Source organism: Punica granatum, chromosome 6 (genome assembly GCF_007655135.1).
Source record: "Punica granatum isolate Tunisia-2019 chromosome 6, ASM765513v2, whole genome shotgun sequence".
Classification (NCBI taxonomy): Eukaryota; Viridiplantae; Streptophyta; class Magnoliopsida; order Myrtales; family Lythraceae; genus Punica; species Punica granatum.
In genome coordinates this window covers 20,857,784-20,872,272 of record NC_045132.1, presented here as the reverse complement: position 1 = coordinate 20,872,272, position 14,489 = coordinate 20,857,784, and the positions used below count along the sequence as shown (strand labels likewise).

Genomic DNA, 14,489 nt, shown 5'->3' with positions numbered 1-14,489 from the left:
TGCAGTGATATATACTTTTACTTGATGGGTAATTTGTGCCTCTTTATTAAATTTTTATATTTTTTTATACTAATCACATATGCCTGATTTGTAATTAAAAAAAAAAAAAGCTACATGGAATTTTTAGCAAAAGTTAGTACATATTAATAATTTGTATTGGAGAACAAGTTATTAGGAAATTATTCAAACATACACCTTGCAAACCTATATATAAAAAGAAGGAGAAATTATGAACATATATATAATTAAGCAATTCCATTTAATTTTCAATTTGGTTAATGTGATTTTTATTTTATGATACTAAAATGTGATCAACGACAATTAAGTAAATTCCATTAACACACCTTATAATTTAATAAAAATAGACAGTGACACCATTTCCTTTTAAAATAGGACACTCACCACCTTTTTTTGCTGACATGGCTGCTGATTATTTGCCACATGCAAATTTTGCTGACATGTTATACTAATTAATATTCTCTATAGGTAAATTATAGATGCATAATTTATTTTTTATTTTTTATTTTTTGTCTTTCTGCAGAAAAATAAAAGGGAAAAGGATGTCATATAACCTTCTGAAACCAATTCCCAATCATTTCTTCTGCTTGAAGGCGGGAGAGAGAGATAAAAGAGAAGCACTGTACCTCTCTCGTCTCTCTCGCCCCTTCGCCATCAGCCATTGGCGTCCATTTCCCTTCTGCGCACAGGTCCATTGAAGATCCTCCCTTCGTCACTCTCTTGGAATCCATTGGCCCTTCAAAAGAGGTAGCTTTCCGTCGCTTGTTCAGCTAATTGCTTGCTGCACATTTTGTCGTTCACCTTCTTCCCAGCAACCCACTCCGCAGATCTGTCCCTCTGCCATTTCCCATTTCCCCACCACTCTTCTGAACCCTTCTATCTTCATAGATCCAAGAACTTCAGCATTTCACCATAAATTTCTTCTTTCCCGATTAATGCGTTTTCAGTTTGGTTGAATTTGCTGCCCTGCCGGCAAATGTAATTACTTCCCTTCAAGATTTTGATGCTGTTCTTTTCATATACAATGTTGGGTTATGGTCAAATACGTGAAAGCTTGTTTTTTTGCTTCATGCTTTTGGCATTTCAATGGAATGACTCAAACCTCGTTTGTTGTCGTGTAGTATTCTCGTTTCTATTTTCAATGATAGCTTCGTGAGAATGGTTCTCACCTTCGTCATTCTGTTTCCTCGAGGAATTTATTTGTCATTGTCTCCAACAACATTTTTTCGAAGCTTTTCCATGTCATTGTAGTAAGAGATTAAGAACACTTTAGGGAGCTTTACTTCTCTTCGCTATTTCATCATGGGAAATGGTTTCCATTTGAGGGTTATCAATCTTCTAACTGGAAGTTACAAAGCTCTCTGATGAAAGGCGAGGACTCTGGTGTGTTACCAATGCAAATTCTTGAGTCTGTAATCCAATGTTTACTCGTGTCCTCTTGCAGATTGCGGGGCAGGGCCTGTGGCAGAAGTTGAAAGAAATGGGGTATATTGGAGCTCATGGAGTGGCAGCATTGCATAGATATAAGTACAGCGGGGCGGATCATTCTTATTTAGCTAAATATGTATTGCAGCCCTTCTGGAGTCGATTCGTTAACTTCTTTCCTTTGTGGATGCCGTGAGTCCTCCCTTTTGTATCTTTTCACTTCTGAATATCTCTGTTGCCAGGTTTCTGGTTTCATTATTCTGATTATGTTATATTTTAGATGCTTAGAATTGATGCTTACAAAGTGATGAACTCTCTTTGAAAGGTTAGATTTTGATGTTATGTTATAGAGATTGTGTTAATTGGTTTCTTTTGTATGAAATATAATATGCTAGTATGTATTTAGATGGACGACTTCTAGCTGCTTTTGCATCATCAGTGCTTGAGTTCTGATAATTGCACGCGTCCCATTTCCTTGTTAATTTTTGGCTCTTTGTATCATAGTGATAAGGACTGGAAATTTCATGTTTTTTATGATATCTTGCTTAATATTCTTTACATAAAGTAAGCTGACTAATGCCTTTTGTGTTTGACTTGCCTTTGCTATTTTTTCTCTTTTTGTGGATGCGATTTCTCTCCAGGCCAAACATGGTGAGATGACTCTTTGATATGCTCCTCTTAGTTTTTTTAAATTTGAAAGATGGTGTTTTGGTAGCTTACTATGCTACTTTGTTTGCAGATTACCCTGACAGGATTTCTATTCCTAGTGACATCTGCCTTACTTGGCTATGTGAGCGAAATCTTTGCAGGCATTTATTTTCTTTTGCCATCTCAAGAAGTAAAAGTTGTTGAAGGATAGCTTCCATAGTGATTAATCTTCTTTCTTTGTGCCCATGATATATTGGATTTTAGATGTATTCTCCTCAACTCGATTCACCTCCACCTAGATGGGTTCACTTGGCGCATGGATTACTTCTATTTCTATACCAGGTTAGCTTTCTCATCCTAAAATTAATATTTGCTTTAAACTCGTCTGCACTATTGTTGCCTCTGGCCCTCCGCAAGTTCTGGGAATAGTATCATTCTTGTTGTCAGATGAAGTTTTGGGCTATGAATGACTATTAGCTGGAAATATCTGCATATGCATTTAAATACTGGTGTCAGGAAATTGTGAATTGTTGTATCAAGCAAGTTTAATACTTAAATACATCATCATATTCACGTTTGGGTTTTTCTTCTTTAGTTTTTTTCTAATTCTGTCGTTTCAGTTGAGTCATTAATTTCATTTCCTTAATTTTTGATAGTCCCAGTTGGATTAGTTTTTATTATTTATTATTATTATTTTTTGTTTATGGATTTCAAGACGAGTGTCCATGATACCATCAATCTTCTTGATTTTTTTTTTCACTAACAAAAAAATAGGATGTCACGCTCTTTACGTCATCTGCAGACCTTTGATGCTGTTGACGGCAAGCAAGCAAGGCGAACGAATTCTTCCAGTCCACTCGGGGAGCTTTTTGATCATGGTAATTTTCTTTTGTCAATGTTCTTCAAGATACCATATGGCTCATAAGATTTTTGACATGTGTCTTTGGCATTTCAAATACATCGCAGGATGTGATGCTCTTGCCTGCGCGGTAGGCTCTTCTTTTTCCCATTTTCTTGGTCAAACACTTGGCTCTTGGCAGGAAAGGCATCATACTCTTCTTTCTAATTTTTCAGTTTGAAACCATGGCGTTTGGGAGCACTGCTATGTGTGGGAGAGATTCTTTCTGGTTCTGGGTTCTCTCGGCTGTTCCATTTTATGGTGCTACATGGGAGCAGTAAGTGAACTCACCTTTTCCTCCTTTTTTTTATTTTTTTAAAATAAGAAACCAATTTATGAAGTTCCAAGATAATATGATTTGAATGTTACGTTTTCTACTTGGAACACGTATCAGCTGTTCAGTTTCCTGATGGAACAATATAAACCGTTTTGGAGATTGTTATGGTAAGATGTAAGATAATAAAGATATAATAGGCAGAACCAGTTTGTGCAGTTCTGACATAAATGATTTGAATGCTAAGATTTTTTATATGCACAAATACATGCTTCTTATCATCTTGATTAAATAGTTTTTAGATGCTTAACCTTTCATCTATATTTTCCGGGGGCAAATTTTCATTGTTCGTAAGTATCTCTAGTAGTTACTCATATAGTTGAGAAGAAATATTTCTTACTAATGTTGGCTTTGTTTCAATGCAGCTTTTTCACCAATACTCTTATTCTTCCAGTAATTAATGGGCCTACGGAGGGTCTCTTTCTGATCTATATGTGCCATTTCTTCACATTCCTTGTTGGTATGCTACGTTGCCCTCAGTGTTTCATTAGACTTAAACAGAAAGTGCGGTTTTGTACCACTTCTCTAATATTTCTTGTACCTTCTCAGTACCAGCTGCTCAAGATATTTATGTATTTTGTACTCATTTAGGTGCTGAGTGGTGGATTCAGCTTTTTGGGAAGTCTTTTCCATTTTTGGGCTGGGTTCCATATCTTAGTGGTAAGGAAATAACCTTCGTTGACTAAGGTCTGCTTTTATGGATCTTTTAAGTCACGCTCATATTTTGCTGTTATATCTGACTTCCATATTATTTATAATTTTTTTTTTTGAATTCAGATATCCCGACATATAAAGCTGTTCTATATATGATGATAGCTTTTGGTTGCATACCAACTGTTTTATACAAGTAAGAGTTTCTTTGTATCTTTTCATATTCAGAACTTTACATTCTTGGTATGTGCATTCTTTAACTTTATATTGGATAAAGACTTGGAGGTCTAAGGCATATGATTGTTTCTTTTTACTCATTATTTAGGTATCTATAGTAAATAGAGGAATAGAAGAGTTTCACGCTCTGCTATTGGCTGAATCATGTGTTTTCATTGGCCTCTGCAGCATCTCTAATGTATATAATGTGGTTCGAGTGAGGAAAGGGAATATGGTGCTTGCCTTAGCTATGGTAAACACTGACTCCTTGACAGGTTCCTGACTTATAGTTCTTTCTGTATTTGCTTTGACAAAATTCAGATTTTGTTGATGAATCTGTTACTTATATTTCTCTTCTTGTCAGCATTACCCTTTTGTTGTACTCATGGTGGGAGTGCTAACATGGTACCAAAGCCTAAACCATCAAAGAATCTACAAGTTCTATCTAAAGACTTTGTCCTTATGTATTACGTTTGATGAATTGTGCAGGGATTATTTGTCTCCATCCGATTTAATGGGAAGATATCCGCATTTAGTTATTCTTGCAACCGGACTTGCATTTGGTTTCCTTGTGGTAAGATTCTTCTTTTTGCTCGAATGTTTTGATGCCCAAAAGTTTCTAAGATCACTACAAACACGTCTGCAATATGCCTTCTAGAATGTACAATTTTACATGAAAATTATGTTTCACCTATAGCTTCTTGCCTTCAATCTAATTGCTTTTAGAATTTTTTTGTTTCCTTTCAATTTGTTAATTGAGTACCTCTAACAGGGACGGATGATCTTGGCTCACTTATGTGATGAACCCAAGGGCTTGAAAACTAATATGTGCATGGTATGTTATTGTTTCCTCATCAGATTGCTCACCTATTATTTTGATCAGTGGAAATCAGCTAGTGTATTCTGTGGGATTATGTAGCTTTATCAGATAGACAGACCATTTGGAGAATTGAAATGGACTATTAAGAAAGTCCGTTTGTTATGCGTTGTTAAGTTCATGACAATTTCTTTTCCCCTATAAGTTGCTCTTGCAACTATGTATATAGATTATAAAGCTTTGCGCGATTATTAAAAGGAATGAGTTAGATGTCCTCTTGCAAGTTCTTTCATCTTTTTAATGCAGCTAACGGCCGAGTTTTCTTTTTTAGATGCACGAATAGATATCTAAGATGCATGTGTATTTCTGTGTGTAGTCTCTGGTGTACCTTCCGTTTGCCATTGCCAATGCACTTACAGCCAAACTGAATGACGGGTATGAATGAGATTGTTGCACCCTCATGCTGTGAAGTAGTTTGCCCTTTCTCAGTGCGAGGAAGGCAGAAGGCCATCTCTCATATGTATATTAATTTTATTATGCAGAGTCCCTTTAGTTGACGAGTTCTGGGTTCTTCTTGGTTTCTGCATATACACAGGTACATTACTTGCTCTTTTGGCTTTAGCTGCTCCGATCGATTTTGCCTATTTTGCTTTGTCTGATTCTCCGTAATAAATGTCCTTTTACAGATTTCTCTAGGAAAAATAAACTCTCAGAATTGGATAATGCCACTGTTTGTATAAAAAAAAAAAAGATAAAAGGAAAAGGAGAAGGGAGAGACAGAACAGAAGCATGCATTTTGCTACTTTACATGACGTAGTTTTTGTGTGAAATCCACTGGTAAACAAAGCTCGATGGCAGATTGACATTTCCATGAGAGGGATATACTACGACATTTCTTCTCTCTCTCTCTCTCTCTCTCTCTTAATTATGAACCGAGTGACTGACATATCTATTGAATCCAGTTGGGCTTTATTTACACTTCGCCACATCTGTCATTCATGAAATTACTACCGCCTTGGGTATTTACTGCTTCAGGTACATAATCTATCGCCTCTCTCGATTATGCTGTCGTTGAACTGACTTGCTATTTGTGGCATTTTCTCTGCATTGTTCTATTCCATTTCGTTCTTCCATCTTACTTGAGACATATTCGAGATTCATGGGCCAATATTCGGTGGTCTCTTTCGTATTTTCTTCTGCTTTTGCTCTTCTCCCAGCAGCTTACGAAATGTTTTATTTGGTCTTTCTTCTTGTTCCTTTTGCATGTTGAACTGTTGTTCTAATAACTCATTTTTTACTAACAGGATAACAAGGAAGGAAGCTTGATGCGCAGATTCTGCCTGTTATGGCAGGGAAAACGAAGAAATCCTGAGGGTTTGCTCGGAAATTTTTTTTATGGTATCAATCGCGAGTTTCCAAGCTGAGATCCATTCCAGGGGTTACTGGCAATCCTCCGCGATCAAACATGTAGTCCGATGGGAAGTGACGATGCGCTGATGATGTTTAGACAGTTAAGAATATATTGGGATTGGGATTGATTATTTTCTCTTCCTTTTTCAAGATATTTTTAACTTTATTATATGAGAAAAGAAAATGAAAAATCGGCGAAAAAATGAAAAATCGCTGCAAGTTTTTGTCCACCAGCTGTTTATCTGAATTATGGAATTAAGTCAGTGCAGCAAGACTTTGGTCCAATGCGTTTGTTTTCGGAGTTAAAGTCAAGAATTTGTGATTGTGATTGTGATTGTAGAAGAAGACAAAAATATATGGGGCCCACCAGTTTGACTTTTGAAATATAAAATGAATGGAAGGTAGAGATAATTAATTATAATAGAATTGTATTTTAATAATATATGAGGCCCACCAATTTGACTTTTGAAATGTGTATTTTGTTGTGTAGTGTTTTGAGTTAAAGTTAAAGTTAAAATCTTAAATCACGACTTTGAAAACAAACGGAACACTGCTAGAAATCATTCTGATGACAAGAACACTAGCATTTAACAAGGTATTTTCAGCACTGCAAGTTAAACTTGTATCTAAAGAGTTCCCGAATATTCAGGTATTGTTCAATAATACATGTCACACGAAAAATACCATTACAATCAAGTTTCGACCCTTCTTTTGGTCATGATACTGGAGAACAATATACAAGAGGTATTGACCACTAATTGTAAGTGCCAATCAAATAATTTATGTTCTTATCTAAGCGTTTGCTGTGGTTTACACAGTTTCACGGATGGAGTTACCATTCTCCTCTTCTTTCTACCTGTCCATCGTTTCTGGAAAATTCGCGAGATGATACCGTAATCCAATTGCTTTTATCAATCCACATAAAGTGTATGGTGTAATCAAATTGGAAAAAAATCTGATCCAGCTATATCGCCTTCTCTAGCCATCTTGGAAGATTCAGCGAACTCCTCATCCCAAGCCTCGTGAAGAACACCGAGTACAGTAGATGTAGCAAGAACACAAGAAAGACTGAATTAAGCAAAAGCTGTTGGATAAAGAAATGACGAGTCAGTTTAATCTGCACCTCAAAGAGAAGCTACCAAATGGAGGAATTAGTAGGTCTGGTGCATGGGTTAAGGGAAGAAATTTACCACTATTCCGAATATTGCGTATATTAGATCCATCGACGGGATTATATTAATGCCAGAAGCAGTGAACAGGATTGAGATAGTGGCGTGGAGGTTTATTGTAATCTGTGAGCATATGAATAGCTTCATGAGTGAGTTAAAAAGAAAGAACAAAGCAAGAGAGTATTCAAGAAATAGGGATTATTAAGTACCAAATCGAGTATGTTTTCTTTTATTAAGAACGAAGTGATCGTAACATACCCCAAAGCTCCTACTGCCCGAACCTGCAAGTTGAGAAAACTTCCCACTTTTAGTGAAAGCTGAAAACAACCACGGCCTGAGAAAGGAGCTAAGGACTCGAGGAATAAGCAGTGTATACGAGCATGCACAAGAAGATTGATACACTCCAACTTGCTCCCAACCTGGAAAAAATGAAAAAATGGAGCCTCAGGTTCTTTACTGTGGAACTTAAATCCGTGAATTACTAAATATAAGTCTAGCAACATGCAGATAATAAAGTCATTAAAAAAATTTAGAAATATATATGATAATATGAAACAGGGGTTTATTCTTCAGGGTAGATTCAACAAGAAATCAAACTTGGGCCAACCTTAGCGCGTCTTGATTATTATGATAGCAACAAGCAAAACCGTAACTGCAATGATTTGATGCAGAAACTCATTTTTAAAAATGCAACATTGGTGCTGCTCTGCTAGTTAATTTGTTAGAGCCACATAAGATTATAGAAGAAATGCTTTATGCTATGTGATTGTTATAAGTCAATGACGCAAATAATTTGACCATGTATGTTTCTCAACCCAGAGAACAACAATTTCAAGAACATTGTCAGCAGGAATACGTACCTCCACAAAGATCCCATTGCGAAACCAAGAACCCCGTGTGTAAGCTGCAATAGAAGATTTCTTATCATTGAAAATTTCCACTCTTTCAGAGCTTACCCAAAGAAAAAAAAAATCATCACTATTTTGGCAAACAATAAGACTCCATGTATGCATTACAAGCTCCTTCTCACAACCAAACACTAACTTTCATGCAATCTAACTCCCAATATTTACTGTATTTCGCACCACCCCGATGAATAACCAAAGGGCTCTGTTATTAAGATGCAGCTCTCACTCTAATAAGCTCCAAACATGCATAGGCAGTGATCACCATAATACAAAGTAAGAAAGCGTTCCGAATATTGACTGACCAGATAGGTTAATGCTTTCAGAGGGCCTGACAGCACTAGTAGTAGCACAGCAGTAGCAACCTGGACGAGATATGAAATGAAACGAATAATGCTCTAGAGTTTCTCAATGATCATATTTTTCACACGCAAATTTTTCATGAAGAGATAGATACCATAGTCTTCCTCCCCCCTGCAATACCCCATCTCATTGAAGAGAGCACGATCGGCAACGGAAAGAAGCAACCGAAATAATTCTGCACCCCAACGGAATTCGGCTTAGTTCAACAGTAAAGAAACCGGATTAACTGTTCCATAGAATAATAAAGGAAATGATGCATAACAAACACCTTTCATAACATAAACTTAGCAGTGCATCTCACACCACTATGTCACACAAGTTCACTGTAAAACCGATCAAAGCCGAACCCGAAAGACGCAAATTCTCCTAATGACAAACTACATTCTCCGAATATCGGTAATCATCGGCAATGTCAGTCATAACATTACCAACCTCGATTGAGAGGGAATTGCTGAGGAAGTAGACGAGTCCAGCGCTCGCAGCAAACATGGAACACTCCACCAACCTCAGCGTGTTCCTGTAAACTGGGCCGTTCGGTGACAAGTCCTCCTCCTCCTCGAGCTCCAGGGGACTGCTAAATGCCCCACCTTTCTCGCTGGTACGAGCGGAAGCTCGATACCTCCGCTCCCCATGGCGAATTATGGAATTGGGTAGGTTGAAGGAGGCAGCGGAGGGGTAAAGGTTGAGTTTTAATGGGAGCTTGGGTGAAATTGGAGATGTGCGTAGAGGGAGAAAGAACGGAGAATGAAGGGGAAGGGGCTTTGTGTTTGAGGAGAAGAGCACTGGGTTCAATTTCATGACGAAGTTTCAGGAGATTCTGTCATGGAGGAGAAGATTCAGCTGAAGAAGAAGAAGAAGAAGAAGAAGATGAGGAGGAGGGACTGGAGAACGAAGAATGGAAGCGGGAGGGTTAATTATTAATTTAATTAATTAATTTATCAGTTAATATGACCAATTCCATGGCCTCGTAACAGCCTCATGGAAGCCCAGGCCCATTTCACTCTCTTTCGGTCTTTTGTGAGGCCTTTTACTTTTTTATCCTCTATAAATTCATTCACAATTCCAACACAAAATTTTCAAGAAAAGAAAAAAGGAAAAAAGTGTGATTAAAAAAAGTTCGATTCTTGTCGGTTAAATTTTATGTAGTTCTTTATTTTATTTTTTTCATATTCTTTTTTAACATAAAGATATTAGAAGAATTATCAATTCATGAAGCGTAATGCACGTGCTCAAGTATATTTATGAATAACTAGGTAGAAATCTGTGTGTGGCACGGATGTATTAACAAAAAATTAAGAGGTCTAATTTATTCTACAAAGTTTAAAGATATCTAAATGACTATTTGAAAAATTAGATATACTATTCTGGAAGGAGAAGAACATGGTGAAGGTGAAATATATATATATATATTATATTTTATGAAGACGCATGGAATAGGAACGGATTATGATAAGGCTATTTACTGCATGCTTATTTTCGGAAATTACTTTATATCTTCTTGATATCTTACATCTTACATAAATGAAATGCAGAAAAATGTGGAAGGCAATATACTCACGAAGTATTAAATATAGGAACAGACAAATACATGAACCTCTAATCAAGAGTTAAATTTTCCGAGCAATTGGAAAGACGATCAACCACGAGCTACAAACGAATCATGGATCCTTGTACCGCTTATGATCAGTTTGTATATATTATAATTGATTATAATATTTACGCGTGAAATTTTGTTCATTGCTCAAGGGATTTATGAGGCACCCGAATTTTCTTTCTTTACATAAACACCAAAAACAATGAAAAAAAAGTAACTTTTATAACAAATTATCGCTGCTTATTTCAATAGTTTTTCTTACCTAAACATCGATTCTATATATTATATACTCGAATAATGCATGTTTAGGTGGAGGATGTGCCAATAGAAATGTTTCATCCATTAATTTGTTGCCTTTGCATATAAACCATGAGGAGGAGCTCAAACTATAGAAGCCCCAGCGATTTCATTATTGTCCCAAATTATGCTCTTCTTTGGGACAAAAAATTGGACAAACCCCACCTATATATTCTCTCTATGGTTTAATTAATATACAAGTGAAATAATTAACATAAAGAGAAAACTCAGTGGCTACAGCACAAAATCATTGCGCACTTATCATACTCAAAATTGGATCCAGCGCCCCATTTATAAACATCATCGTCATTTGCCAAACATAACAATAGGACACGCAGTCCCTTTATTTCTGCACCTTCGGGTCCGTGCTGGGTGACAATAATGATATCCTCGTATGCATTTCGATCCACACACAGCCCGAACAAAATAAGAATGCCGATGTTTGTCGAGTCGAGTACGAGAACTGTAAGTCCATAATGTATTGTCTTCCTCAGGACGCTGCTCGCGAAGTTCTGCTATAAAGAGAATATATAAGATTACAACACTTTTTTTGTTTCGTTTTTTAAATTTTATAATAATCTCTTAATTTCAGTCCCTTTCATGCCTTATTCTACAGTTCATTTGATCGGACCTTGAATTTATATTCTGTCATATCAAATCTGATACGAGTAGACAAATCAAAGGGCCACAGAAACATAAAGAAAATTACTGGACATGGCAAATATACACAGCAGCAGAAAGATTTGTGGTTCAGTTAAATAGTAAATGGCACAGTTGTCCTTTTCCATTGAATATATATATATATATATGCATATATATAAATACATGCATAATAGAACCAATAAAACGGAATTTTAAATATTTTTATCAGCCCAAAGAAAAAAGAAAAATAAAAGGAGGACATCAAATCTAAAAATTAAGGCTTGGGTTGATTATTTGGACACCGGAGTAATTCTTTCTTTTCTTTTTTGTATTTATTAGTGTAATACGAAAGCGACTACGTGCTAAACTAAGGCATGGTGACCCGATAATATCCCTAAACAGCAACAGTTCAAGCCTAGCAACGCAAATACTTGATTAATGCACTCCTAATAGTAACGATTACACATAATTCTCGTGTCAGTCATCTTACATATTACTTTCTTATTAATTATATATATACATACATACATATATATATATCTCACGGTCAGTGCCTATCACGTTCCGTCCCACAATATTTTATCATATGGCATTCAGAACCTCACTATTCTATGGACATGATGCATATGTTTGGCTCAAATATCCACCGACACTGTCAAAATAAATAGGGTTAAGTTTATTTTCGCGCGAAGAAGGGCTTACCATCTGGTTTAGTTTGCACCCTGAATTTTTAAAATTTCTCATTATGCACCTTACAGTTTGGGTGGCTGTCCAACTTTGCAAAATGGTCTCAACTTACATTTGGTATACCGGAATCAAAAGGAATGGAATAAAATGGAACGGATATTTCATCTTGCCTCCATTTATTTCTTGGTCTTTCTATTGAGTTGGAAAGAACATTGATCGGGATTTTTTTTTTTCAACTTGATGGCATGATGCTTCCTTCAAAGAATTTAAGTAATGTTCATTCCATCATTTCAATTAACTTTTATTTAAGTATGTATTTTCTTTGAAGTTCATATATATAAATATATTTATAAATTAAAATTTTAGTAAATAAGTTTTTTTTAATTATGTTCATTCGCATTTTCAAGTTTAACTAGAAAAATATTATTTTTCTCTCGATTATAATTATGTTTCACATTATAAAATCCATTTCATTCCTTTCTATTCCATTCTGACATACCAAATGTAATTTAATCGAAAATGTCACTGGACATAGCATATGTTGTGATTGTTGATAGTGTTAATAAAACATTAAGGCAAAATAAATAAATAAATAAAGATGACTCCATATTATGGCATATAATTCACATCAAAACTGAGGAGATTTACATTAACTTCTCATTTTCTCGTGTCTTATAATCTAATTGTTGTTTTCTCATACCATGTGACGAAATGATATTATCAAAAAATGTAGCCAAAATCCATTATAGATATTGGGATAACTTAAATATGAGCTCGCCAAATAGATTAGACTGATTGAACTTTGGAATGCAAAATCAAAATTTCCCAAATAAGCATGATCCAACGTCTTCCTTTTAGGGTGAAGGTATTGTGTGTGATTTCATATAAGACTTTCTCCTCCTCTTTTTAGCCCTTTGCTTAATTTCAGCTAGAAGATTCCAATTGCTAGGGCATATTTATCACCAAACTATATTTTACTACCAAGATGATGGATTAGTTAATTAATTTGTTTAAGAACAAAATTATTGATGGACAAAGGACCAAGGAGAGACATAATGATTGCCTCCGAATTCAAAAACTCTACAAGGGAAAATGAACTTAAGACAAAGTGATCAATGCTTTGCCAACCCCACCCCCTCCAAAAAAAAAATGTTTAAGTGGACAAATGATTCTTGGGATCGGGCATGCGTGGAGCGTGCGTCCCCTCCATAATAATATTCAGAAATTCTTCTCCCTTTTTTTTTATACGTTTGCCGCTCTCACGAAATTATTATATTCCGATTCTGAAATTCTAATGGTTTTCATGGTATAATAATGAAAAAAAAAATTAATTCCAAGATATATGTATGGCAAAAAAGGAGAAATTATAGCACTAAAATTAATATATAATCAACTTTCGAGAAGGGGTATAATACGGGAACATATACTCTTATATAATAATCTAGAAATTTTAGATTTGATTTTTATGGTGAAACTATCCGTACTCTTTTATTAGGTCTTCAATTTTCTTATACTAATTTGAGAGATTTTTTTTATGACTGAAAAGAAAAACAAACAGGAAAAAAAAATCATCTCTGACAATGGCTTGGCTTAGACACTCCTTAATTAATACTCAATGAGTCGTGGGCGCTCTGCATATAATTCTTAGATAATCTATGGTCCTTATTTAGCAATTGAGGCATGCATGGGGACTATGATACACACGTCATGAGTGTCACGGTTGCATGGTCCCCTGGCCAACAAGTTTCTACTTCCCTTCACATAAAGTTGGGAATTAAAGCCTCTATATAATGCGTTTAATTGGCCAATAGCCCTCAATTTCCAGCCAAAGCCATTTTAAGGATCCAAAATCTGATGATCAATATTACGAAGTTTATACGAGATTCTAAATAGCAAGATGTGGGCACTACGTCCTGAACGTATCGCATGTCAGCTATACACGAAATATGAATTATTCTCAAAAAAAAGAAGATTACCAGTGTATAAATAAGCTTCGTGTAAAATCTACACATGTTATATGGATTGGTAGCGTGTGATTAAGATCATTTTTCGGGACAAAGAATTGGGAGAATAATAGTGTCTCATATAACACGTATCAAGGACCCCGCATGATGATGGACTGTAAAAGGAGAGGACAAATGAATATGCGTGTTTCACTCGTGCTCGTTTTGATGGGTTGCTTTCACCCCATTGAAGAAAATTTAAAGGGCGACGACACGACAAATGAAATCAAGCTTACGCCAACAAAAGTTCGTATCATATTCATATATTTTTTTTACCCACAAAGTCAACCCTTTGTTTGGCCGACGTGGTGACAATCATATTCATATATTGCAGCCAAGAAGCTAATACGACTCGTATGAAATGATGCCTACCACACGGTCCAAAAAGCAGCTTGATCGCTAGCTCCTCTTC

At 35.8% G+C, this 14,489-nt stretch overlaps 2 protein-coding genes across 4 annotated transcripts; one reads left to right on the top strand and one right to left on the bottom strand.

Moving 5' to 3' along the window:
- The first annotated feature begins 589 nt into the window (after positions 1 to 589).
- On the top strand, positions 590 to 6,702 carry LOC116209850 (choline/ethanolaminephosphotransferase 1). 2 transcript variants are annotated; one of them, XM_031543579.1, is made up of 19 exons: positions 590 to 765; positions 1,463 to 1,635; positions 2,085 to 2,094; positions 2,183 to 2,233; positions 2,356 to 2,433; positions 2,894 to 2,969; positions 3,058 to 3,080; positions 3,166 to 3,266; positions 3,689 to 3,783; positions 3,915 to 3,983; positions 4,101 to 4,170; positions 4,380 to 4,443; positions 4,555 to 4,595; positions 4,680 to 4,764; positions 4,963 to 5,025; positions 5,384 to 5,442; positions 5,550 to 5,602; positions 5,970 to 6,042; positions 6,312 to 6,702. In XM_031543579.1, exons 2-19 carry the CDS (start codon positions 1,499 to 1,501, stop codon positions 6,331 to 6,333), a joined length of 1,170 nt encoding a protein of 389 aa, XP_031399439.1. In that variant the 5' UTR covers positions 590 to 765; positions 1,463 to 1,498; the 3' UTR covers positions 6,334 to 6,702. The 2 variants fall into 2 exon arrangements, with proteins under 2 accessions (XP_031399439.1, XP_031399440.1); XM_031543580.1 differs by lacking the exon at positions 590 to 765 and adding an exon at positions 820 to 996.
- Positions 6,703 to 7,003: 301 nt separating this feature from the next.
- LOC116209786 lies at positions 7,004 to 9,758 on the bottom strand. Of its 2 annotated transcripts, none has more exons than XM_031543478.1 (8): positions 9,287 to 9,758; positions 8,949 to 9,029; positions 8,797 to 8,856; positions 8,447 to 8,490; positions 7,963 to 8,005; positions 7,796 to 7,867; positions 7,608 to 7,709; positions 7,004 to 7,501 (listed from the first exon to the last, which is right to left on the bottom strand). In XM_031543478.1, the coding sequence occupies exons 1-8, from the start codon at positions 9,650 to 9,652 to the stop codon at positions 7,382 to 7,384; spliced, it is 888 nt and encodes a 295-aa protein (XP_031399338.1). In that variant the 5' UTR covers positions 9,653 to 9,758; the 3' UTR covers positions 7,004 to 7,381. The 2 variants fall into 2 exon arrangements, with proteins under 2 accessions (XP_031399338.1, XP_031399339.1); XM_031543479.1 differs by having other exon boundaries at positions 7,845 to 7,867; positions 9,287 to 9,676.
- Positions 9,759 to 14,489: the final 4,731 nt, after the last annotated feature.

Bases quoted from the DNA above. Each gene is read 5' to 3' on its own strand.
- LOC116209850 (XM_031543579.1), top strand. From the start codon at position 1,499: ATGGGGTATATTGGAGCTCATGGAGTGGCAGCATTGCATAGATATAAG. The intron at 2,434-2,893 runs GTTAGCTTTCTC...CGTCATCTGCAG, and splicing joins TACTTCTATTTCTATACCAG to ACCTTTGATGCTGTTGACGG. The intron at 3,984-4,100 runs GTAAGGAAATAA...TTTTGAATTCAG, and splicing joins CTGGGTTCCATATCTTAGTG to ATATCCCGACATATAAAGCT.
- LOC116209786 (XM_031543478.1), bottom strand. From the start codon at position 9,652: ATGAAATTGAACCCAGTGCTCTTCTCCTCAAACACAAAGCCCCTTCCC. The intron at 8,857-8,948 runs GTATCTATCTCT...TATCTCGTCCAG, and splicing joins CAGGGGGGAGGAAGACTATG to GTTGCTACTGCTGTGCTACT. The intron at 7,710-7,795 runs GTACTTAATAAT...ATATGCTCACAG, and splicing joins AAGAAAACATACTCGATTTG to ATTACAATAAACCTCCACGC.